General features: G+C 46.0%; 1 protein-coding gene across 6 annotated transcripts in view; it reads left to right on the forward strand.

Annotated features, from left to right (window-relative positions):
* Positions 1–25,568, forward strand: part of GAB1 (GRB2 associated binding protein 1) — a 115,862-nt gene that overhangs the window by 32,906 nt on the left and 57,388 nt on the right. The window contains exon 1 of one of the 6 annotated variants that reach the window (XM_084756785.1): positions 7,920–8,231. The exons of the other annotated variants lie outside the window; for them this stretch is intronic. Coding sequence (XP_084612911.1) covers positions 8,208–8,231 — 24 coding nt within the window. The 5' untranslated portion in view covers positions 7,920–8,207. Of the gene's footprint in view, positions 1–7,919; positions 8,232–25,568 lie in introns of those variants that run through there. 6 annotated transcript variants of the gene reach the window in all.

Below are 25,568 nucleotides of genomic sequence, written 5' to 3' on the forward strand. Positions count from 1 at the left end.
CTTCCAGCTAGCAAGGTAGCAGCTTCCATCGGGTCTGATCTGCTTGCTTTTCTTCCCTGATGCTACCTTGCAGGGCCCTTGCAATTCACTTCACAAAGGACTATGATTTAAAATGTAGCTCCTGGGCTGGAGCCACGAACGCCTCAGGGGGTTAAGAGCACCCGCTGCTCCTTCCAGAGAACCAGGTTTGGTTCCCCGGCCCCCCCACATGGAAGCTCACAACCATCTGTAACTTCAGCCCTTTTCTGCCTTCCAGGACCACCAGCCAAGTGCACACGGTACACATACAGACATGCAGGTGAGACAACCAAACACAGAAAACTAAAAAAGTAATTAATTAAAATGTGGACAAGTGTGGTAGTGCGTGCTTGTCATCCTAGCACTCGGGAGGCAGAAGCAGGTGGATCGCTGTGAGTCCCAGGCCAGCCTGGTTTACAAAGCGAGTCCAGGATAGCCAGGGCTACCCGGAGAAACCCTGTCTCGAAAAAAAATAAAATAAAATGTAGCTAGCTAGAGTAGTCTAACCATCCTTCTAGAGAGAACTGTATGGTGTTTGGGCATGCAATAAAAGTACCTGTACTCATGGCTCCTCTACTTCTTGGATTCGTGTAATCATAAGTAGAAAATACCTGGAAAACTTTCATCTATACTATAAATGCACGAGTTCTGGTACTTCGTAAAATATTTACATTTATTAGTGCCTAGAAGGAGCGTAGAGATGGTTAGGCAGTTTGGGAGGATGTGGGTGGGGTTTATGCAGATACTGTGGCTCTCGAGCGCGCACACACACACACACACACACACACACACACACACACACACCGGAAGATACTAAGGTGCAGTCATAGTGCAGGAAAGAATGAGTATAGCCTTGAAACCCACGGGAGCAGCTGCATCTTCGATGGAGCATCCTTGGTGCCTACTGTAAGGTTAAGTGTTACATAGTGGCGCTTTCTCAGCTGAGCTAGGTAGGTGTGGCGCCTTCTTCCCGGTTTTAGATGCAGCCTCAGCTTTGTTCCATCCCTACTTCTCTCTAGGGTTGTTGCTCTAGGGTTACGGGAAACTCTTCTTCAAATCAAGCGGCAGCTTCCACGTTGGCTTGTCCTCTGCCCCGCCCCGTATCTGTGCCAATCGTTACTTCCCTATGTCACGAAGGTCTGTCAAAAGAGATGGAAGACGGGAAGAGACTCGGGCATAAAACCTCTCCCCACATCTCCTCTTGATGATCTGTTTCTGTTCCCCTTCTCCCTTCACCCCATCACTGGGGTGAACAGAAATGGAGAATTGGGAAGGGGAAGCGATAACTGACTTTTCTGATTCCCCCTTGTCTCTCCCCATCACCCACTCACCCACCCACTCTGGTCTCACCCCTCTTGTTTGTTAACCCTTCAGATTTTTCCCCCCTTCCTCGTTAGAGTGTGACAAAAATGTGGTTGGTTGAGGCTAAGGATGTAGTTTGGTATAGACCCTCTGTAGACCATGCGAGGCCCTGGGTGCCTTCCCCAACACCACCAGTAAGTGCGTAAGTAATCTGCCTTGGTGAGTGAGCAAGGAGCAGATTTGGAGCAGTGAGTCATTTCTCTCTGTCCTCACCCACATGTTCCCCTGACTCTAACCTGAAGGACTCTTTCCTGGAGAGCGCGGGACATTGTTCCCACGCTGGGCATTCAGTAGTTTCTGCATGGAACATCTGTATGTGTGTGTGTGTGTGGTGTTTAGTGTCTCTCAGCTGCTGGTGACACGGTTGGCAAACCATGGCGGACATTGTTTCTGTGGGAATGTGTATTCTGGGTTTGGTGGATTCATTGCGTCTGAGCTGTGTGGATGAGAACAGTGGGCACCCCCTCGTGAGCCAGCTGTCCAGCATTTTAGCTGCTTCTCATATAAATGAGTAACGGCCATTTCTTTGGCCTCTTATCCTCTGAGAACATAAATGGTGACGTTAAATGAATTTCCTTCATCCACCAAACGTGGGTAGTTATCTTGTGTTTGTAGTGTGCCTAGCACATGCTGGATGGTGGTGCGTGAAGGGCTCACACGTGAACAAAACAGGCTGTGTGTGCCCTGTAGAGGGCATAGCAGTTTTCACTTAAATAATGGAGTTGAACTCATAGCACAGAAGGTCATTTCCAGATGTGACTTGGTGATTCTGTGACTTTTGAACTGCTTTATCCATTTGCCTGTTTTCCTTAAGTTAGGTGGTTCTGTTATAAAATTTCTTCTTACATGACAGAGGACAAAAGTGTAGGGACATTCTCAAGTGGCCAATAGCAGTGTCACCCTTTTTAGACCTAAAACTGTTCCTACTGCCAATATGTAAAACCTAGAAGCTAACAGTATTTTCATGTTATTTTGTAATATAACCAATTATTAACTTCAAAGTTGTTTGGCTCTCTTAATTTATTGTATTGTATTATATTTTACTTATTTTGTGTGTGTATGTATGTGTGTGTGCATGTATGTATGTATGTATGTATGTGCGTGCATGCATGACTGGGTGTGGTGTGTGTGCGCGTGTGCACGTGAGTGCATATGTATGTGTGTATTTTTGTATGTATGCATGTAGACATGCATGTGTATGTATATTTGCATGTGTGCATGTATGCATGCATATGTGTGTGCTCATGCGTGTGTGTATACATCCATGTGAATGTGAGTGTGTGTGTGTGTGTGTGTGTGTACACCCATATGAATGTATATAGGTCAGAGGACAGTTTTTGAGAGTCATTTCTCTCCATCTACCACATGTGTCCTTGTAGTCAAACAGAGGCTGTGAGTCTCAGGTGCTTTTACATGCTGAGGCATCCACTGACCCATACAGTTGGTTTTTAATCCTAACTCTTTTTTTTTTAATCATAAAAAGAATAAAGGCACATCAAGAAAATGACATAAAACTAGAATGATAAAGACTTAAGGGCCAGATACTTTAATTTTAAAAATCTATGTGATGCCAGGCGTGGTGGCGCATGCCTTTAATCCCAGCACTCAGGAGGCAGAGGCAGGCGGATCTCTGAGTTCAGTGCCAGCCTGGTCTACATAGTGAGTTCCAGGAAAGCCAGGACTACACAGAGAAACTCTGTCTCAAAACCCAAAAATTAGGGGCTGGAGAGATGGCTCAGCAGTTAAAAGAACTATCTGTTCTTCCGGTGGTCCTGTGTTCAATTCCTGGCCCCACATGGTGGCTCACAACCATCTACCATGTGAGCTGACGCTCTCTTCCGGCATCCAAAATGTATATGCAGGCAGAGCACTGTATACCTAATAAACAAATAAATCTTTTAAAAAAGAAAGAAGAAAACCAAAAAAAAAAAAAATAGTTAAAAGAAAGAAAGAAAGAGTCTATATGGTATTCCATAAGGCTAATCTGTGCATGTTAGGACAGATTTATTTTGTCTGTTTTTCAGTTTTCTTGTATCTGTGTACAGACTACAGACAATTGTGTCACTCTCCCGTGTCCACCATCGTGTGCACACACTCACTCGTGCACCATATCACTCTCCCATATCCACCATCACATGCGCACACTCACGAGTGCACACAACAGAGTACCCGCTCAGATTCAGACTCACTGCAGTGCCTCAGGCTTTTGAAGGTCAGGCACCCTGAGTCTCCTACACCCCTGGGCATCTCTGTAATCTGGAGCTGGGGTGTGAGCATCTGTATTTTCATGGGTAAAGCTCTGCCGGTGTGTATAAAATATACTTAAAATTCCCTGAAGCAAATTTATGTCGATCTTTTTTACTTTTCTTTTCTGAGCTTTCTGAATTGTGACTGTGTATTTTCCCCTTCAAACTTGAGATTCAAGTTATCTGGGTGGTAAGTGCATATTCTTCCTACTCTCCGTCCCCACCTCCTCGCCATCTTTTTTCTATACTTCCCCCCACCCCCGTGACTTCTCCCCCACTCCTAGTGTGGTGGATTCCATCTCTGGACGCCAGACCCCTTATTGGTGGATATCTTTTATGTTTAATAAAGCCTGTAACTCAAGTAGCGCGATGGTTGCTGGCAGGCGAGTTGCCTGCTTCCTCCCAGCACCTACCTCCAGCGTAGAAGATCTCCCTCGTCCAGTGGTCAGCGTCTGCACATACAAATTCCCAGATGAGTACATAGCTTGAGTTTGCATCTGTGAGTAATTGGGAGCACATACGTATCTGCTTTCTGTGTTTCCCTGGGGCTGCGTACTTTGGCAGCAGTTGTGTAGTATTTCCACCATCGTGTCCTCGTGTCCACTGAGAAATGGAAGCCTCACACATGAGGGATTAGTTCTGCTTGAGGAAAGGAGCAATCCATCGGCTATGCGCAGTAACTTGAGGCTGACAGCGTCAGAAGCACTGGGGTTCCAGGCAGACGCTGACGTCCTGCTAGAGATGGAACTCAGCCCCCCCTCCCTGTCCCCTCTGCGCTTGCGCTGCCTAACGCTTCATTGACTGAGCCACCTGCACAGCTGTAATGGTCCTTCTCCCCCCCCCCTGTACTGTAACTGGTGGATAATAGCCACACAGTAAAGTAAATAGTTTCACTGATCGACAAGAAGCTCAACACCCAGATTTAGGAAATTAAGACTATTTAACAGAAACTGACACCTGCAAATGTGCTGGACTTTTTCTTACTGCAGCAAAGGCACCGTAGGGCGGAGGCAGTCCCCGCTGCCTGTTAGCCTGATGCGTGGGGAGGGTGTTATTTTTACACTAAGAACACTTATCCAGATGTTAATCTTCCTGTTAACTTTTGTTAATGTAAATTTTTTCCCCCCGAGACAGAGTTTCTCAGCGTAGCCTTGGCTGTCCTGGAAATCACTCTGTAGACCAGGCTGGCCTCGAACTCACAGAGATCCACCTGCCTCTGCCTCCCAAGTGCTGGGATTAAAGGCGTGCGCCACCACCGCCCGGTGTAACATTTATTTTTTAATGTCCAAAGTGAAGTTGATACAGGAACTTAAAAGACACTAAATTCATTTTTTTCTGTTTTTTTTTTTTTAAGGGCAATCTATCTTAAACCCTTCAAGGTTTCCCACCTTTGCATTCTTCATTCTGCACCCTGTACTCTCCGCACTTGTAGTAGTTTTTGAGTGCAAGGGAGGAGAACCGGCTTTTATGTCAGCTAGCATTTTCTGGTCATATCCACAGGTTTTCCCCCTAGGGGAGAGAAATAAGATGATTTGCTCTAGTTTTGAAGAAAACAAGAAAAAGGGGCGGGCGGCCGGGCTCTTCCTGTCAGCATGGCAAAGCGTTTCTTGTGTTTTAGTACTAAATTGCTTTCTGTGGTCAGACGTGCGAGAAGAGGAACCTGTGCGCAGGGCCACAGCCCAGTTTGGAAAGAAGGGAGAAAGCCAACTCTCTTGGGGTTCTCTTAGTTGTTGTTTTTCCCCCCGTAGCTGATGGCAGGTTTCTCGGACTCTGCCATTCTTGGAGAAGATGTTGGTTGTGGTTGTTTAAAGCTTGGGCAGTGAGGTAACTGTAGAAAGGGCCACTTTGCAGGAGCTCTTTTAAGCCAAACCTTAAGACCATATGGGCATGTGCTGGGAGCCAGCCCCCCTCCTCGGCCTCAGCCTCCGGGAGCCTCCTTTCCTCAGCCTCCACCATTACCGCCTCCAGGCCTATCACGTCTACTGAGAACCTTGTTACTTCGGCCTTCTTGGTCTGAGAACGGGATTGGACTTGAAGCAGCGCGGGCTGGAGGGAAAGTGGAAACTGTCTAGCCCAGGTAGATGACTTCTCGAGTGGGGCAGCCCTGCCTTCCGCACTGATATCACAGATGCTGAAGTTACCCTGTCCAGTATCCTAAAACCGTGTTAACTCAACGTCCAGCTTAGTACGCTTGTGCTCCAGGGGGCATTCCTGAGTCATCTCTGTAAGAAAGAGTTTTCTCTGTACTGACTTCTGCTTTTCCTAACCTGTTTGTGCTTGGTGTAGGGAGATGTGCTTGGTGCTGCAGTGTGCAGTCCGTGCACTCCTGTGGAGCTCAGAGACTGTCTTGTAGGAGACAGTTCTTCCTTCCCTCACACAGAATCCGAGGATCCAGTTCAGGTTATGAGCCCTGTCACCAAGCACCGTCATCCCGACCCATCACACCTGGCCACTTGTTTCTCTCTCCTTTTTGGGACTGCACAGGACAAGGCTACCTCCTTGCATTCGTCTTCTCTATCCGTACAGCATCTGTGTTATGTCTTTACTGGCCATTTACTCAGCTCACGCGGACTGAGCAGCTAGCGTGGGCATGATTGGTTCTTAGTGCCAGACCGAGGCGCCTTCGAGGGTGAAGACTGACATGGAGCCAACAGATAGGAAACGTGGCTGTCTGTCGGCGCTAACGGCGGAGACAAAGCAGTTAACCCTGGTTACAGGAGAAAACTGTGGTGTAAATTAGGTTTCAATTCGTTCTGACTCAACCAGGCGATATGATACTGTTGACAAGAAGCTGGGCCTCGGCTGTGCCATCATCCTGCCATGCATGTGAAAGGGTCCTGCTCGCTTGCTTCCTGCCAAGCAACACTCGCGTGCTGGATGTTTTAGAGAGACAGCAACCAAGTACCATGTGTTCAGGAGGTCTTTCCATTGAAGGCTTTAAGTCGCTGAAGAAGCCGTCGTGTCTGTGGCTCCTGCAGGGTGCTCTGGGCCTCCTCGCCTTTCCGTTCTGATCGAGTTCCTCACACGGCATGGTTTTGGTCCCGTAAAAGACTGCTCTGGTTGAGTGTCAACGCACCGTCAGGCCAGTTCCCTGGCATTTTCTGTCTCCACACTTATTCACGTGTGCAGTATTGTAACCTGTATTTCTCTGTCTTAGAGTGTGTTCATTGCTGTCCATGTTTTATTCTCTGCCAAGATCCTGGGGAGCAGAGTGCTCTGGGAAATGCAGAGCGGGGCCTCCAGCTTTGGAAGGGACTGGAAACCATACAGCCTATTGTCCTGCAGGGCACTTTTCCCTACCCCGACTCTGAATTTTTAAAAAATTTTTTTTATTAATTTATTCACATTACATCTCAATGGTTATCCCCTCCCTTGTATCCTCCCATTCCTCCCTCCCTCCCATTTTCCCCATACCCCTCTCCCCTGTGACTGTGACTGAGGGGGACTTCCTCCTCCTGTATATGCTCATAGGGTATCAAGTCTCTTCTTGGTAACCTATATCTGCATACTAGCCCAAGGGGCATGTCCCGTGAAAGTCTTCACTAAACAAGAAACTGGGATGGAGGGGAGGACATCCTATTGGGACTCTAGATGAGAGAAGCATGGGAGAATAGCAAAGTAGAAGGATCCAGAGGGTCCTAGAAACCTACATGAATTTTTTTAAATGCGTGTGCGTGTGTGTGTGTGTGTGTGCGTGTGTGTGTGTGTGTGCGCGCGCGCGCGTGTTAAAAACCAGGTTGCCGCTGTCTGATTATTGGGTTCACATATATTTACATAATGTGTGGGAATCGGGGCAGATGTGTGGAGGTCAGAGGACAATTTGTGGGAGCTGATTCTCGCCTTCCACCATGTGGGGGACAAGGATCCAACTCCGGATATCAAGTTTATTGGTAAAACACTCTTGCCTGCCGAGCTGTCTCACCAGCCATAAGAAAGTACAAGCTTATATAGACTTATTAATATCCCAGGAAAACTAGTGTCTAGGCCTGTTATTCTTTAATGCAAGATACATAGTAAGCATTTCCTGAGTTTAAATGAACTGATCAAACTGGGTTCTGGCATAGCCCTGTGGAACTGTGTACGCTCCCCCCACCCCAAAGAAACCTAGCTTAGTTTTTCCCTCTTGAAAATTGAGGTGAGGCTTAGCGTAGAAGCATGTGCTGTGCGTGACTCCTACTGAGGCTTGTTATGTTTTATAAGGGCATTTTGTGTCTTACTAGGTTTTTTTCACACGAAGGTAGGAACACCAAATTAAATATTAGCTGCTTGTGGTTATTTTAAGACTCCTTTCAATAACCGAGGGGATTTGGTTCTCACACTTTGTACTTTCTGATTACAAACGGCTCTTAAATGGGTTTATGTTGTTTTTTTTTTTCCTTCGGAACTCAGAGAGGCTGGGCAGCCGGGGACGAGACGCTTTGGGACTGACGTGAAGCAGTTCGGGGTTCCTCTTGCGTGTCGGCTCTTTCTGCTCTTTTGCTTTGATCTTGATCGTTCTTACTCTGCCTTTCCAAAGATCTGCTTGGACGGCCTCTCTCTAGTGAGATCCCAGGAGAACATGGCGGGACGCTATGCCATGGAATGCGCATCCAACCTACATTTGAGGTAGAGTAAAATCCAGCCGACGCTCGGGGCCTTTGGGGTGGCCCGTGTTCTACTTAGATTGAGTCGGATGGTTCTTTCTTCTGTTTGGTTTTGTGTGGACCGTAGACAGTTCCACCTAGACATAACAAAACTGCTTCTGAGAAGATGTCTTTATATATCAGGGAAGGTTTCGGGAGAGTGGCTAGCTGACTTTTTTTCTGCTCTTCTCACTGCTTTATAGACTCACAGTCACAACCAGGCTCTGGGTCCTCTTTTTCATAACCTCTATTAAATATTAAACTGGTTATAATCTCTCTGGGAAAACTTTTGACTATGTAAGTTGGTGCTTTATTTGCTCAAAATTAATAACTACAAAGCCTGCCTCCTTGCATTTTTGTCTTTGAAATCTCTTAGCAGGGAGACATTTTTTTTTTTTTTTCAGAACAAATCTTTTGGCAGACATCAAGAAGTTAATTATTCCTACAAGAAATGCCACTTGGAACTTTTTGGAACATTGCAGTATCAATGCTGATCTAACTTTAAAAAAAAAAAATGGATTCTGGGTTGGATAACTGCAGAGTCCTGGCAGACATGGCCATGTCAGATGTCTTGGCTCAGCCTCAGGACCGAGGGACTTTCCCACTTCTTTTTGTAATCTCCCATCTTAGTATGTGGGAGTTTTTGTGAAGGTTCTTGTGTTTCAGTAAAACACTCAGCTCTCCATGCTGTGCCTGCTGTGAACACTGGGTCTGTGTGTGTGTCTGCGCATGCTCAAAGCACGTGAAAAGAGACAGTGGAGAAAGGCTTCGCTTTGCAACGGTGGTCATTGTTAAGGCCTGGTCATGTGATCAAGTGGTCCTTAACTCTGTCATCAGTTGCTGAGAAGGTGAAATGGAGCTCTCTGTAGAAACAGTCCATCTTGTGTGGTGGTGAAGTTTGCAGTCAGGCCCTCGGTTTTTTTGTTTTGTTTTGTTTTGTTTTTTCGAGACAGGGTTTTTCTGTCTAGCCCTGGCTGTCCTAGACTCACTTTGTAGACCAGGCTGGCCTCGAACTCACAGCGATCCACCTGCCTCTGCCTCCCGAGTGCTGTGATTAAAGGCGTGCGCCACCACACCCGGCCCTGGCCATCAGTTTATAATGCAGCCTCTCTTAATATACGTTGTTGTTCAGGCCAGCAATATGTACATCCAAACAGGGTTCAGTGGTAACTTGCCACAGAACTTTGCACCCAGGAGTCAAAATGGAAAACACAGTTACAAACAAATGAAGTCTGTTTCTTAGAAAAGGTGGCTTTTAGGGATGAACAGCCCCAGCCTCCGAGTGTGTCTTTCTCCTCACCTCCTGTTTCGGGTTCAGGCCTCACATTCCCAGCCCTGGCCTCTCTCTGACCTGGTGCCTTTGGCCTCAGAGAGCCTCACACCACCAGACCTTGGTGCCCAGGAGGACGTCAGAAGAGGGGTTACAGACAGTTGCAAAGCCACCATGTGGGTTCTGGGAACAGAATCTGGGTCTTCTGCAAGAACAGTGCTCCTAATCACTCCAGCCCGCAAATCCTTATTTGAAAAGAAGTCATTCAAATATTGATGTTTGTGTCAAGGCTTTAAAATTCAAGAAGCAGACAGAATGGCAGTGTTTAGTGACTAGAAGGTACAGTTTTTTGTTTTTTGGTTTTTTTTCATTGTGGAGTGAAAGGACCTCCTACTTGCCAACCCTGAGTCAGTTCAGAGGACGGCAGGGTCTTGAACACCTTCTGTCCACTGTAAGATCAGCACTGACTTTACACAACTAAAGTATTGAGATCCTCGGCTAGATATGAAGCCAGAGGTGATCTAACTCTCCCCTGGTCTTCTGACCACAGGGACAGTTAGCAGTGTTTACTCAACAGGACACTTAATAAGAAGCAACATTGTCAAGTAGAACACGGCTCCTTTTTCTTCACAGTTTACATTACAGTGTCATGCTAATGTTAGACGGCTTGTGTTCAGGACCCTGTGTGGACGTAGACAGCATTCTAGTGGATCTAGCGTTTCTTTTACTGATTCCAGTTAAGACTTAGAAAACATCAGTTAACTCCTGGGCTTCAATGCTCAGCTCCCCATCCATCCTGAGCCCCATGTGTTCGTATATCATGTTCACTCTATCTATAGCTATCTATCTATCTATCTGTCTGTCTGTCTGTCTGTCTGTCTATCTGTCTATCATCTTATCATCTACCTAATATCTATGTATCATCTATTTATCATCTATCATCATCTATCTATCATCTTATGTATCTAATATCTATTATCTACCTATCTGCCATCTATCTATCTATCTATCTATCTATCTATCTATCATCTATCTATCTACCTAACACCTATCTTGAACCTGCTCCCCCTCTTATTCCCCTCTGCCTCTGTTCTCGCCCCTCACTCTTACTATTAGTCCCTGGCCTTCCTTCTCCACCCTATAAGAAGATTAAATCTTGAAGTCCTCTTACCTGTGAGTCACAGGCTCGCTATGTGCTTATAATTACAATCGTCAGGGTTTTGATGCCTACTCATTTTAGTTCAAGATAGTCTTAGCCAAGCTGTGAAATGCAGATTAATTTATATGCTGTCATGTTAGGCAATTTAGCCATCCAAAGACATGTAGACAGAGAGGCAGAACTGTAGAGTGGCCCATTCTGCTAGTTTAAGGCAAACCTACCTAGCAAGCGCACATAAAATTTGGGTGATTATATATTATACCTTAAGAGATCTGTGTAAAATAGACTATCACTACTTCTTAGAATTTAAGGAATAAGAAACTTAGATTATTATAAAAGAACTACTGCTTTTAAAAAGGAATTTAACTTCAGAATTCATTATAGCAGCAAATGAATTGCTTCTGAGCATCTTGGCAAAGGTCAAGTGTGAAATGTACCATTACTTTAGATGTTTGGTGTGCCATATGACAGACACGTGTAGTCCTGAGCAGCACTGCTCAGCATGAAGGAGTTTCGAGGCACGCAGGGCTTGAGGGTTTATTTGTGTTGTATTGGAGTTAGCTGGCACCTGCTTCCCTTCTCCCGTGTCCCTGCCCACAGCCGAAGAAGTGTCCATTAAAATATGGGAGACTGCTGACTGAGGGAACCACCCCTTTGGAGAGTTAACCATTCTATAGAGGTAGGAACATGGCTTTAGACAAGATGGTTTTAGATGAGAGACTTGACTCCCCAGAGTCTTAATATTGACCCGTTGCCTGAGCATCAGCATCAGAGGTCCTCCTGTGTCCTGTGATGGGCACCAGCACGTTGCACTTCTTCTGTTTTTATTGTTTGTGTGTGTGTATACGCATGCACCTTAGGAAGCCAGAGGGGCGTGCTGTATCCCCAGGAGCAGCAGGAGTTCCAGGGAATTTTGCTTGGGTCCTGGAGAATGAATGTGCGTTGTCTACTGGGAGAGCAGAAAGCAGTCTTAACTGCGGAGCTCTCTCTCTCTCTCCAGCCCTAGCCCCCGGCATCTGTTGTTTCTAAAGGGGCTGTGCTAGTTTGGTTTTTGTAACCAGGGTTATTTGGGAAGAGGGAACCTCGGCTGAGAAAATGCCTCCCTTAGATTGTCTTGAAGGCAAGTCTGTGGGGGCGTTTTCTTGATTGACGATTGATGTGCAAGCGTCCAGGCCACTGTGGGAGGCGCCATCCCTGAGCAGGTAGGGGGGTGGGTTGTGTAAGTGAGCAAGCCGAGCTAGCCAAGCCGTGGAGATCCAGCCAATAAGCAGAGTGCCTCCCTCTCCGTGCCCGACTCCCTTCACGATGGGTTGTGATTAGATGTGTAAGCCAAACGCATGCTTTCCTGCCCCAGATTGCCTTGGATCATGGTCTTTATGACAGCAATAGAAAGCCAACTCAGACAGGATCTGACACAAAATGGGCACTCAGCTTCCTGCCCTTCCTCTGTGTGGGCAGACACTACCATCTGACCTGCAATGTCTCCAGCCCCACAAGGGTTGGGCTGTGAGTGTCAGGAGCACTCACTCTGTGAGAGCTGGGTACAGTGGGCGCTTCCGTTAGCCCCTGGAGCCAGACAACCTCCATTCCTGCTCGTGAGGACTAACTTCCCGTTAGTACCTCACTTTCCTCATCTGTAAACTAAGGCCAAACCCAATCGGGCTTTTGGGCAGCCCAGCAGCCTCTAAGCTGTGTAGAGCGCACGGAGCACGCCTACAGTGCTGTACAGTGAAGATCTTTGTGTTATAGCTTGGTGGGGACCAGCTTTGAAAGTCGCATGGGCCAACAGTAGGCTTTTAAGCAGCTAATAGCTCATTGGAGCAAACCCTTGCTTCCTGAACACTCGGGCCTTGGCGGCCTCTTTAACAAGAGGTAGCTGTCTTCTTAGGAGCTGCCCGGCCTTTCATCTCTTCCCTACTCCGTGCATCCACTCTGGCTGCCTTTTGTTATTAATGTGGAGCGGTTGAAGTCATTGACTTGGGTGAAGGCCAGGCAGCATTAGTGAAGTCATATATTACTTTGCTGGACTGGTTATGAGCAGGATGGTGGAAGTCAGGGGGCCAGGGCAGCTGCCTCTCTAGGCAGCCCACATGAAAGGTGTGTTTGTTTTCTTCATCATGTTTGAGTGAATAGGTCTGAATCCTTCCCCGGGTCGGTTGCTGTCTGTATAGCTTCCCTCCCCCCACAACCCCCTACCCCCCACAACCTCCCATCCCCACCCCCACACGCCGCCGAGCTACCCTTTTCTTCTCTGTTTAGGCCAGCTACCGCTGTGTTTGTCACTCATCTTTCTTTGTCATTTGGTATTTCATTGCAGAAAAGTCCTGTCAGTTTAATGCAGGTAGTATTGTTCGGTGAGACTGGCGGTTTCTGTGGGGACTTCATAACACGCTACGTCAGGTGGGGATTATTGGATCTGCGTTATTGGTGTTGGCTTTTGTTTTTTTTTTTTCCTCTGTTGATGAGATAATGCTGTAGAGAGAGTGCTCATTGAAAGAGCCAGTAAGAGCCTTCCTCTGAGGAGTGTGATTGGTGCCCATGCTTGTTTTCCTACTCTGCTGTGGTATTTGGGGCTTGGGAAACCGTGCTTTGGGAAAAGGCAGCCGAGTTAAATTGGCCGTTTTCCTGAACTTTCTACCTGCTCTTTCCTGGACTACTCCTTGTTTGGCTCTGGAGAGGTTCCAGGCTTTGAAGAGCACAGACGCTCAGGGGACCAAGGCAGTTTTGATGATCTGTTGGCGTCCTGAAAGGAGATATTGTTTGCCTGCCGGGGAAGATAGTCTGGGAAAGAGCGCTTGAGGATCATGTGACCCTCAGAGCGGGGCAGGACCGGGGTGCTCGCCCGAGCGGTTGGTTGAGCTTTTAAGAAATTGGTTTTAGTTATTAATGTCTGAAAATAACTATGTGGCCTCAGATTCTTTTGTTCGGGTGGGAATGGGAGAGATAACATTAACCAGACTTTAACTTTCTTTTATGTTCCTAAATGATTGGGGGGAGGGGTTCCCCTGTGAAAGAAAAAGCGATTTGTACTTGACATGAGGCGCTGCTAAATTGTGATACACATGCACTTCATTAGTACTTCAGCAGGGTTTTCTTTTTTCTTTTCTTTTTGTTTTTGTTTGTTGTTGTTTTTTCAATTCAAAAACAGTAATTGCTAATCATAGTTCCTGGGAAAATTCTGCTCCCATAATGACCACAGATAACATGAAAGCTACACACACCGCCTCTGGCCTCTGTTTTTGCTGTGAATTTTATAAAAGGTGGATGCAACACTGGTGTGCTCCGGTGGGTCTGCACCCTCCCTCCAGAGACTCTGTATTTTGACGTGTCGTGGCACCTGCTTGTTTTTCCTGAGACTACTACCACTTGAGCCCTCACTGGATGTTTAAATTGTGAACTTTCCAGCTCCAATGACTCCGAGAGATGAGCTTGTACTGGCTCGCCTCCATCTCCATCCTCGATCTTAACACAGTGGAAAGAGAACCCTATTCTTTTAATGCTGTGGCGTTTTAAATACGTTGTGTGTGTGTGTGTGTGTGTATATATATATATATATGATATATGATGGACCAGACGTGGTGGTGGTACATGTCTGTCTTTTTTTTTTTTTTTTTTTTTTTTTTGGTATGTCTTTAATCCCAGCACTTGGAAGGCTGAAGCAGGGAGAGTCTAGAGTTCAGGTAAGTTTAAGTACACAGTGAGACTTTATCTTCAAAAACAGTGTGTGTGTGTGTGTGTGTGTGTGTGTTAAAGAGAGAGACAGACACAGACACAGAGAGACAGAGAGGCTGCAGGGTAGGGGGCGGGCTGGGTGTGTAGCTAGATAAACCACCAGAACGGCCCTGAGTTAACCTCCATAGTACAAAGTAAATACTAAAACCATATTATTATGATGATGTATTATAGAAAAACTCAAATTCTTCAGTTATAAAGAGGGAAAAAAAAACCATTATTGAACCAGTCATAGACACCTTGCTGTTAAAATGTAGAGGCAGTTACTTTCATGTTAATTTTATGTGCATATACCCTTTTCCCTGGCTTTTTGACGCAGGACCCCAGGCAGACCTGAATGTCGACTTCTCCTGTCTCCATCACTGTGTGCATTAGCAAGCCCTGGTCATTTTCTTTGTAAAAATAACTTTGAAACTGTTTGGAAATCTGGGTTTCTAAAACATAATATGTGAGCATATTTCCCACATCCAAGACTATTCTTGGCAAATACTATTTAAATAGCTGCATAGTTTTGTATCTGGTTTTTTTTTCTTGTAAAGAGTTAGAGAAAAATATACACTAAAATTAAAAAGCACAGTTTGAAGATGTCTCCTTTATTCTCTTTTCTTTTTAAACAGACTATTTTGTTTGTACGTTGGTGCATCAGAGGCTGATGTGGGTACTCTCTCAGTTGCCGTCCACCTCAGCTTTTTGAGAGAATCTTTCATTGAACCTGAAAGTCACAGATTTCATCACTGGCTGACCAGAAACCCCACCCCACCCCACCCCCACCACCCCACCCCGTTCTGTCCCTACCTCTGTCAGCTGTATAGTTACAGGTATAACCTGGGTGCTGGGAATCGAACTCTGATCTTCTTACTTGTGTGGCAGCCATTTTACTGACTGTACCATCTCCCCAATACCCCTGCGCCTTTTAAATAAAAATGTTAAAGCATTGTCTCATGCAACACAGGCTGCCCCTGAGCTCCTGTTTACCCTACCTGTACCTCCCTAATGATTGCTGTGTGGGTGCTTTTGTCACTTTGACACAAGCTATAGTCATTTTGGAAGAGGGAACCTCAGTTGAGTAGAAGTCCTCACTACGTTGGCCAGTTGATTTGGTTTGGTTTGGTTTGGTTTGGTTTTTTCCCCCTGATAATTGATGTAGGAGTATCTAGCGCACTTTGAATGGTGCCACCCCTGGGCTGGTGGTCCTGTGTGCTATAAAGAAAAGGCAGGCTGGCGGATCTGGACCCAGGGAGGCCTGCACAATACTGTACCAACCAAGAACAATGCATGCAGTCAACCTGGACCCCCTATTCAGATCTAGCCAGTGGACAGAGCATTTTCTACATTTATGTGGGGAGCAGGGGCTGACTCTGACATGAACTCCAGTGCCCCCTTTTTGACCACTTCCCTTTGGTGGGGAGGCCTGGTGGCACTCAGAGGAAGGGGAAGCAGGCTACCAAGATGAGACCTGATAGGCTGTGGGCATATGGTGGGGAGGAGGTCCCCTTCTGTCACAGACCTAGGGGAGGGGACTAAGATGAAAGTGGGAGAGGGAGCTGAGTTCCCGTCCAGACTTCCTTGGACATGAACTATGATGTGGACGTGGAAGTTAAGTAACCCTTTCCTCCCCAAGTTGCTCTGGGGCGTGGTGTTTCATTACAGCAGTTGTCACCCTAACCAGGACACTGGGATTCATTCCTCACTTGGAAAAATCACACTCACCTGCTTATTCTTTCCTGATTTTAAAAATAATTAGTTTCAAAGTTTAATTGAGAACATGCAGATTTAACGTTTATACACAGAAGACTTACTCTTTGCAAAATTTCTGTAACAAAATGAGCAATATATATATATATATATATATATCAGAAATTCTTTATACAGTAACAATTAATTAGAATAATTAATTTATTTGGTTATTATTCATAGCTATTAAATCTGTAGAATTTTTAAACAGTCAACTTTTATCCCCATAAAAACAAACAAAACAAAACAAAAAGCCTCTGAAAGCAGTCTTCCCTTTAAATTTGAAGTAAGGTTAGCTGGTTTTGCGCCCGACTTTTGAGGTTATCTACTTGTGAGGTATTCTCAGGGTGTGCTTGACTGTCCTTGATCCTCCCAGGCTGTATTGGACAAGAAAGGCCAGCAATGGCAGTCAAGGAAAAGGAACCAGATGGTCCCCGTTAAGGGAGCCAAACCTCCAGCCAAGATGCAAGCCACACCACACAGACAGGGCAGGAAAATCCCTTCAGTTCTGCAGTGGATTTTGCTGCTGCTTTGCAGGTTCCACTCAACCTGGTGCAGCTAGCATCTAAACTGTTAATGTCGACTGGGCATGCAAGGGAGAGGTAATGGCACCAGCCAGGATGTTGGGGGGCTGGGGGGGAGTGGGGGTATGTGGGAGTCGGGTGGGGGAGCAGTCCTTGGGGCTGTCTGATGAAATCCACTGTTCAGCATTCTCCTAGTCTTTTAAAGGAATCTGGGTAAGTTTTGTGTTACTGGTTTAGTTGGCTCTTAAAGGAGAGTCATAATCAAACCAGCTCCTCCTGCCAGTGCATCTTAGTGATGCTGCTGTTCAGTTTGAAAAATCGAAACCCAGAGTCCCAAAGTATCGCATTGCAATCGAGTAAATATTACTCAGGTTTGTTTTTCACCCAGCGGAGTTGATTTGGGCAAAAGAATGTGGTTAGGAACTCTATGTCCCCAAGACATCTGGGCAACTACTGAGTTTCTTTTCTGAAAGTGACAACAGTGATAGTTTTAAAGGTAAGAGGGAGGTTGCATATAAGAGCCAGGCACTGACTTAGCCTTTGCAGGTATCAGATGCTTCCATGTTAGAAGATTGAGGCGAGTCACCATATGCTGCCGTGTGGGTGTGTGGTTGGATCGTTGGGTTTTTGTTTAATAAAGTTGGTTTTCCTTTCTGAAGCAGTTACAATCTTGTTCCCTGAACTAAGCTTGGAAATGTGATCTCTTTTTTGTGTTTTGTTTTGTTTTTTGAGAGAGGGTTTCTCTGTGTAGCCTTGGCTGTCCTGGACTCACTTTGTAGACTAGGCTGGCCTCAAACTCACAGAGATCCGCCTGCCTCTGCCTCCTGAGTTGTGGGATTAAAAGTGTGCTGCATTACTGTGTGGCTGGAAATGCAAATCTTCATTAAAAGATCCCCAAAGTCCATTGAACTAAACAACAAGAACCCTCCCTCTGTCTTCCCTCCTTCTGTGCCCCTCCCTCCCCCTCTCTCCCTTCTTCCTCCAACCCAGGTGATTCCACCAGCTTGTTTCTCTGTTTCCTGAAAGCTGCTTCCCAGTCAAACGTAGTTTCTCACAATTTCACTTCAGCTCAAGAAAAGGGGGATGATCTAGATTTGCGTGGGCCATTTTCACTCACATCCATTTATCCAGAACAGTCATTTGCCCATTTTTATGTTTAATATATAAGATATAAGGCAATAAGAAAATAAGGTACAGGCAGCAGATGTTAGATAGAAGTTTATTAAATGAGCATGGGGGAAAAAAAAGGGGGGAGGGGTAACCCCCAGAGAGAGAGAGAGGAGGGAGAGATAAAGGGGGGAGGGGTAAGAGGAAGAAGAAAAGTAAGAGGGAGAGTCAAGGTAGGACTGTCCATTTATATAGCTCTGGGCAGGGCCACGCCCCCACGGCAGGTAGGTGATGACGTCACAGATAGGCAGACTGAAGCAGAACCCAAACAACCATAGCTAGCTGCAAAGGAGGCTGTGAGACACACACTTTACCCCACATGTTCTGTTACCACAGAACAGTGATAAGGAATCAGTGGGAGCTAATGGTGTCAAACCAGCCTGTCACCTGCACTTGTAAATAAAGTTATGTTGGGGCACAGCCATGCCCGTTGGCCTGCGGATGGTCTGTGTGTCCTTCTTTAGCACAGCGGACAAGCTGAGAAGTTCCCTGAGACCATGTAGACTTCAAATCATAACATATTTTTACTCTCTTGCTGCCATCTGCTAAGGGAAAAAAAATGGAGAAATGAAATTGTAGGAGTAGCCACTAGTTTGTGGCACTTTGGCAGCATGGTAAACTGTGAGTCATTGCCTTGAAAAGGCACCCGGGGAACCTTGTGCTGCGGAAGACTGGCAGCTGCCGGAGAGGAGAGCTGATGCGCAAGTAATGGTGGAAGAAGTGTCCAGGGTTAGATTTTTGGAGCAAAGGCAGGAAGAAGGTGAAGAAAGATGGTGCAAAAAGGTTGCTTTTGGGGCTAGAGAGATGAGTACTTTTTCCAGAGCAGTGAGTTTACTTCCCAGCGCCCACACCAGGCAGCTCATAACTCGGCCACTGTGAGTACACACACACACACACACACACACACACACACACACACACACACACACACACACACACACACACGATCTCCTTTTTAAAGTTGCTTCTCATGGCAACTACTTTCAAGGTGACATGCCATATTTCAGGGCGGCCCCCCCATCCCCCGAACCTCATAGATAGCTATGTGGTTTTCTCTTGCTTTTTTTTTTTTTTTCATGATTGAGGCAGAAGAGGGTGGTGCTGGCATGTGAATGGATCCGGGGAAGGGTATAGAAGGTATACCTTCTCTCTGCAGCTGGGTTCGTTCACTTCCCCCAACTTAAGGCTGGTCCAGAGAGAGCCATAAGGAGGAGCATAAAGGCAAGAGTTCCCTGTGAGTGAGGAAATGCTGTCCAGGCCGCTTGGGAGGACAGCAGGCTGCCAGGGACCTTACCCACAGCTGGTGTCACGGTCCCTTCATCGCTCCATCTCTCCACAGCCACTAATCAAGGGTAAGGGGAGCTTCTCTCTTGATGGAAATGACAGACCCTGTGGAGGACCCAGTCCTCTTTCCTCCTCAGTCCTTGTAACCAAGCGTATTAGGAGGAGACTAATATAAATAATGAAATGCTTGTTCATGCTGGCAAAGAACTCCAACCATTCACTCATCGCTTATTAATTAGAACCTGGTGAGCTTGGCGACAGCACTGGAAAAGCAGGTGGGTCCCCGCGAGATCATCAGGAAAGATAGTTCCCTGGGTGGTGGTGGGGCTTCCAGGCCCCTGTTGACAGAGTAGTGCTTCTCACTAAAGGGAGGAGAGCGAAGGGATCTTGGTCCTTGTGCTGTAGTGAAGAAGGAAAGACAATTAGTGGAGAAGGGCTTTTTTGTTGTTTGTTTGTTTTTTGTTTTTTTTCTCAGGCTTAAGTTAGGATAACCACTGTGATGGATGTATGAAGGTTTCTGGTTTGTCTTCTCGGTCCATCTGCTGATGTGTATCCAGCAACTGTGGAACAGTCAGGAGTCAGTAAGTGCTCAGTGTTTGTCAAGTGAATAAATTAGGTGGATTTAGGCGCTTAATTATCGGAGCTTTCTGTAAGATGAAAGGATTTCAAAAAGAAGAATGATTTTTTTTTTAAAGAGGAAAAGGCCAAAGGCTGTTACCTTCCAGGCGCCCCTCCTTCGCCCTGTCATCCTCCAGATGTTCATGTCTCTCTGGCATCCCTCTGGCCTTTAGAAGTTTGGGAGAGTTAAGGCCCACAGCTGGCCGGAGAGCCCCTGTGCCATGTAACAGTGCCTCGCCACCCTCTTGTTTTAGACACGGATGGCAGAAGGAGTTCATTTTTAATAATCTAGTGTTTTACGGCACTGAACTGTGATGCACAGCTTGGCCTTCCATGAGCCATAGAATGAATTGAGCAAGTGATTGATTGATTGATTGATTGATTTTTGCAGACCTGGTTTCTCTGCATTAGTCCTGGCTGTCCTGGAACGCTCTTTGTAGGCCAGGCTGGCCTCAAGCTTACACAGATCCACCTGCCTCTGCCTCCCCAGAGTGCTGAGATTACAGGATACCACCACCATAGAACTTATAAACAGTGAAACATTTCTTCCAGAAGCTGTTTCTAGTTGGGCTGCTTCTTTCAAGGTTTTTAGTGTTACGTAAATCTGGACCTTAATAGTAAATTATGGGAGCTAAAATGGCTTAGCAGATAAAGGTGCTTGCCAACACATGCACTATGGAACACGAGGCCCCCCACCCCCGTTATAATGTAATAAAAAATAAACGGTATGCTAAGTGTATTTGTGAAGAAATCAAATATAAATCTCTTGGTTCTGAACTACTGCTTCTAGCCCAGATATGTGAGAGTCCACAAAGGGAAAATCTGAGAGAAACTCTGTGTGGTAGGGAGCTTTCCCTGGGGACATACATTTGTAGAAGTTAGCTATTCGAGTTTGGCGTCACGCAGACCTGCACTTGATCACTGTACCAGCCTGCACGACCCTCTGTCTTTGAAAAAAAAAAAAAAACAACAGCAACAACAACTCACAAGACATCCAGCCTGCCATGTCTATTTCTTTATTTCAAAGCAGGGAATAATAGCAGGATTTGTGCTGAAAATGCATGAGTGAGCTAGTTCGTGGGTAACACCTAGAACCTATGACGTGTAGTAAGTGCTGCTACAAACCATGACACCTGCTGCCTGAGCTGTTAGACAGAGACCTCAGCATCCGTGAACCAAAGGGGCTAACACTGCCCCAGTTGCTGCCCTGGCGGGGAGGACATTGTTGTAGTGCAAGGCAGCTTGCCCTTTGCAGAACTTAGTTCCGAGGATTTCCGTTCTTTCTACCTGTTGCTCTACCTCCCAGCCTCCATCTCCATGGTAGGATCTAGAATGTTCTACGCCTGTGTCCCAGCTGGGGAGCAGAAGGAGGACTGGGAGGAAGTCAGACTGCCCACTGACAGAAGGCCTGGACCTAGAAAAGGTACATTTTGCCAAGCTGTGTCTGTTAGAGAGGCTCAGGTCACCCCTCCACAACTGACTGCCAGAGGCTGGGAAGTGGTATTTCTAGCTGGGTTTCTATGTGGCCACTTACTGCGTATTCACAGTGCAGGCAATATTTATTAAAACACCATTTCAATATGGATCTAAATGTCAGGGCGAGGAATCACAGAGCTGTGCCACAGGCTCCTGGGTCTCCTGTGAGACAGAGCCTTTAAATATGGAATTTAAACTGTGAGTAAACCTTGGATTGAGAGAGGAGGGAGGAAGGGAGGGAGGGAAGGAAGGAGGGAGGGAGGGAAACAGAGACCATTCAGTAGAAAGATGCTTGCTGCGGCTACTCAGCCTGCCTCAGCCTGCCTGTAATCCGAGAACATGAGGGCAAGAAGATCAAAAGATTAAGGTCAGCCCCAACTGCCTATGGAGTTGAAGGCCAGCCTGGCCTACATGAGAGCATGCTTCAAAACGGACCAAACCCAGCAGGCATTAGGATGGCAAGGTGAGCACAGTGAGCAGTGTGGGTCAGCCAGGCCCTTCCTCCCTCTCACCTGGTCCGCTACCCTGACTGACAGGAAGGCCTGCTTCTCCTTGTGTTGTGTTTGGAGCCCTCCAGATCCTCTTCAAAAGGTCACCTGTGAAATATTTCATAGCTGTTATAGCTCCACTCTGCTGTGGAATTCTAGAACTTACTAATTCTCTCCAGCTGTGATTGGCTGCTAGCTGTTGGTGCCCCTAGCCTCTGTCACTGGTGTATGTGTCACACACACAGACCCTTTAGCACCTCCGTGTAAGAGAGGACCTGTGGCACTTGCCTCTCTATAACTGACTAATTAGACTTAACGTAGTGCCTTCCAGTGCCGTCAATTTTGGTGCCTATCACAGGATATCATCTTAATGGATGAATAATATTCCATTGCATCAGTGGTATATCAATTAAAATCATACCAATGAAATTGATATGCCGTAATTTTTTAGATCTAGCTTGATTCCACATCTTGTGGATTGTGCTGCTGTAAACACAAAGTAATGACAAGGATGGCAACATTAATTAACCCTGATTGTGTGTGTGTGTGTGTGTGTGTGTGTGTGTGTGTGTGTGTGTGTGTATTATTCATGTGTTGAAACATTGCATTGTGCCCTCCACATGCATGTGATTATTACATTAAGTGAAAAAATGTAATTCCTACAGAGTACATGCTTACCACTAATGATTTGATCATTGCACACTGTCTCCGGCTAGCAAATCGTAGCTCCCAAGTACATAGAATTAACTCAGTAACTAGGAGGATGAAAGCACTTAGGAAGGCCCTGCTCCCAAGTAAGCCCAACGCCTTATCTGACCTGGCAAGGGCAAAGTACATTGGCTTCTAAAGAAACTTCCCAGACTCAGTGCAGTTCCTTCAGAGCGCTGGAGGGAAGGTGAGGAATGGGCAAAGTGCGAGGCTGATGGTCTTGATTTTTATTTTATTTTATTTTATTTTATTTTATTTTATTTTATTTTATTTTATTTTATTTTATTTTTGTTTTGTCATTAAGATTGCCGCTGTTGTATGAAAGGAGGACATTGCCCACGTGTTTACTGTGGTTTTCTTTCCCTTGTCACTGTCCCCCAGGAAAAAGGGAGTTGGCGACACAGGTTTCTGCATTTAGAAGGAAGGAATTCGGGTTAGATGTTAAGTAGAAAAGTTAAGCGGCTTGCCTCATGAGAGACAGGCAAATTGTGCTGTGCGTCGAGGGCTGCTGGCAGATACTGTCAGATGCCAGGAAAGACCTCCGGTTCCTTCCTCTTCTGTGCTGAGAAACTGCTGAAAACAGTCAGAAGGAGTGGAAGGAAAAAAAAAAGATGTCTTGCCTACTGTGTGGAGATTTAAAAACAATCTGTACTAGCTGGGAGCTTCGTGTGTACGTGAAGCTCCTGCACGGATAAGGGGCAATGTTGAAGAAAGAGCTGGCTGTTTCTGGGTTGTTTTTGTTTTAAGTGCCCTCTTGTCTAACTGCTAAAAATAACTGCCGTTACTTTAAACAGATGGCCCCAGTTTAATAGGAAAGAAAGTAGAAGTGAGATAGTTTCTTAGTGTCCATGCCCCACCACCAGCTAAAATTAGCCAAGTTTTATATAAGTACCTACTTACAGGGAGCATCGTCTAAGGGCGGGCTTTGTAGATGGAGCTGTGTATCCTGGTAGATTGAAAGCCAATGTAAGTGACTTAGTTCAAAACAGAACTTTGCATTTTTGGGTCTAAAATCACCATTATCATTTTGAGGTGAGGGCGGGAGATTGTGCAGAGATCGGAGGTCAACTTTGAAGTGAGTTCTCCCCACCTCAGGTCACCAGCTGTGTGTAGCAAGCAAATGTCTTTAACTACTGAGCTGTACTGAGCTGCCTTGCTGGTCCAGGACTTCTGGCTTTTAAAAGACATTTAAATTGTGGTAAAATACGTGTAACCTAAAAAATTAATGCCAAAGAGTGTGATGCATTGAGACGGCGAGAGAGCACGCCGAGGTTGCTATTTTACGTAAGTATGTCCTCTCAGATGACCAGGCCGACCTCAGGTTGATGGCATTCACACTTGGGAGCACAGAGATAATTGTGACATTGAAGATGATCTTTGGAGCCGGGCGTGGTGGCGCACACCTTTAATCCCAGCACTTGGGAGGCAGAGGCAGGCGGATCGCTGTGAGTTCGAGGCCAGCCTGGTCTGCAAAGTGAGTCCAGGACAGCTATGATCATACAGAAAAACCTTGTCTCAAAAAAAAAAAAAAAAAAAAAAGGAAGGAAGAAAATCTGTTGATAAGGGAACAACAAAGTCATAAGTGACTTTGACTAAAGACTTATTCTTCAGTGTGCAGATATGTCAGCAAGTGATGTTATATGTCAGTGAATAACCCCAACAACAGTCTTAAGACAGAGAGAGATTAAGTCTTATCACAAAACTCAAGGTGGTTGGTTTTTCTTTTCTTCTTTTATAATTTATTTTTATTTTATGTTCATTTATGTTTTCCCTGTATGTATGTCTGTGTGAGGGTGTCATATCCCCTGGAACTGGGAGGTGTGAGCTGCTATGTGGGTGCTGGGAATTGAACCCAGGTCCTCTAGAAGAGCAGCCTGTGCTCTTAACCACTGAGCCATCTCTCCAGCCCCCCCCCCCCACCAAGGTCGTTGGTTTTTATTATCACTCTTTCATCTCATTTGTGGCTGTTTCATCTGGTTCTTATCTGGGGGTGGTTTGCCCTTTGTGCATCCACAGACCACAGATGGTGCTTGCATTTAGATGCTTGCGTTTCTTTACCTGTTCTGTGCAAGGTTGTGAGCTCTTGGGTTCCAGGGTTGTGGACTGTAAGACTGCCTGGAATCTCATGTAAACTTACTTCTGCCTGAACTTGTCTCTGTGAAAAGGAGTAGACTGGCCCATAGGAAATAGTAAAACTGGGACTGAGGATGTGGCGTCCTCTGTAAGGTGTCGGCTGCACGGGCCTGAGGACCTGACTTTGGTCGCCCAGGATGCTTGTAAAAAGCCCAGGCTTTGCTGAGGGATCTGGGGACCCTGGGGGATTTGGGGGGGAGGAGGCGGCAGGTAGGGATGGAGGTAGATTGGATCGCTGAACCTTGTTGGCCAGCTCTTATCTCTCCAACTCATGAGCCTCAGTTTTAGTGACTGGTACACCCTGTCTCAGAAAGTAAAGGAGAGCAGAGGAGGAAACCAGCCAACCTCTGGCCTCCGTATGCACCAGCACGTGCACACACTCACATTAACAAGTGCTCACACTAGGATATACACAGCCATCACCGCGACACAGGTATATGCCTATACAGAAACACACACAAATAATAAAATGGTAGACCAGCAGTCAGCAAAGTGGAAAAAAAAAAAGAAAGCTAAGAAAGCTGCTCGTTTGTCTTGAAAGGGCCATTAAAAAAAAAAAACAAAAACAAAAACAAAAAACCTCCAGAAAGATGTTCGTGGTAGTTGTTAGCCTTAACGAAAACATTTGCTGCTCCTCAGAGTCAGGATGCATGGGGCCAGAGGCGTAGGCTCCGGGCCTGCCACTGGTTCCGATCTCGGTTTTACCATTTCCAGTTTGACTTAGCCAAATTGCTTAATCTCTCTGTGACTTGTTTTCACATCTGTAATTGGGAATAATTACTCCCCGTCTCATAGGGTTGTGGTGAGTATTAACGTAATGTATAAAGTGCTTAGAACAATGTCTGGGATTAATGAGTACTCAATAAATGTTAATCGGTGTTCCTGTGGTGGAAAACATCGTAAAAGAGCTTCTGCATTCGGTCTTGGTTTCAGCTGGTACATACCCAAACCATCCAACCGTGTTTGCAATTTCTGCATTGATAAGGGAAGGCTGCTTTTGTTTGGTTTTGTTTTAAAATAGTGAATG

This window comes from Acomys minous, assembly GCF_964271855.1.
Source record: "Acomys minous genome assembly, chromosome: 14".
NCBI classification, from domain to species: Eukaryota; Metazoa; Chordata; class Mammalia; order Rodentia; family Muridae; genus Acomys; species Acomys minous.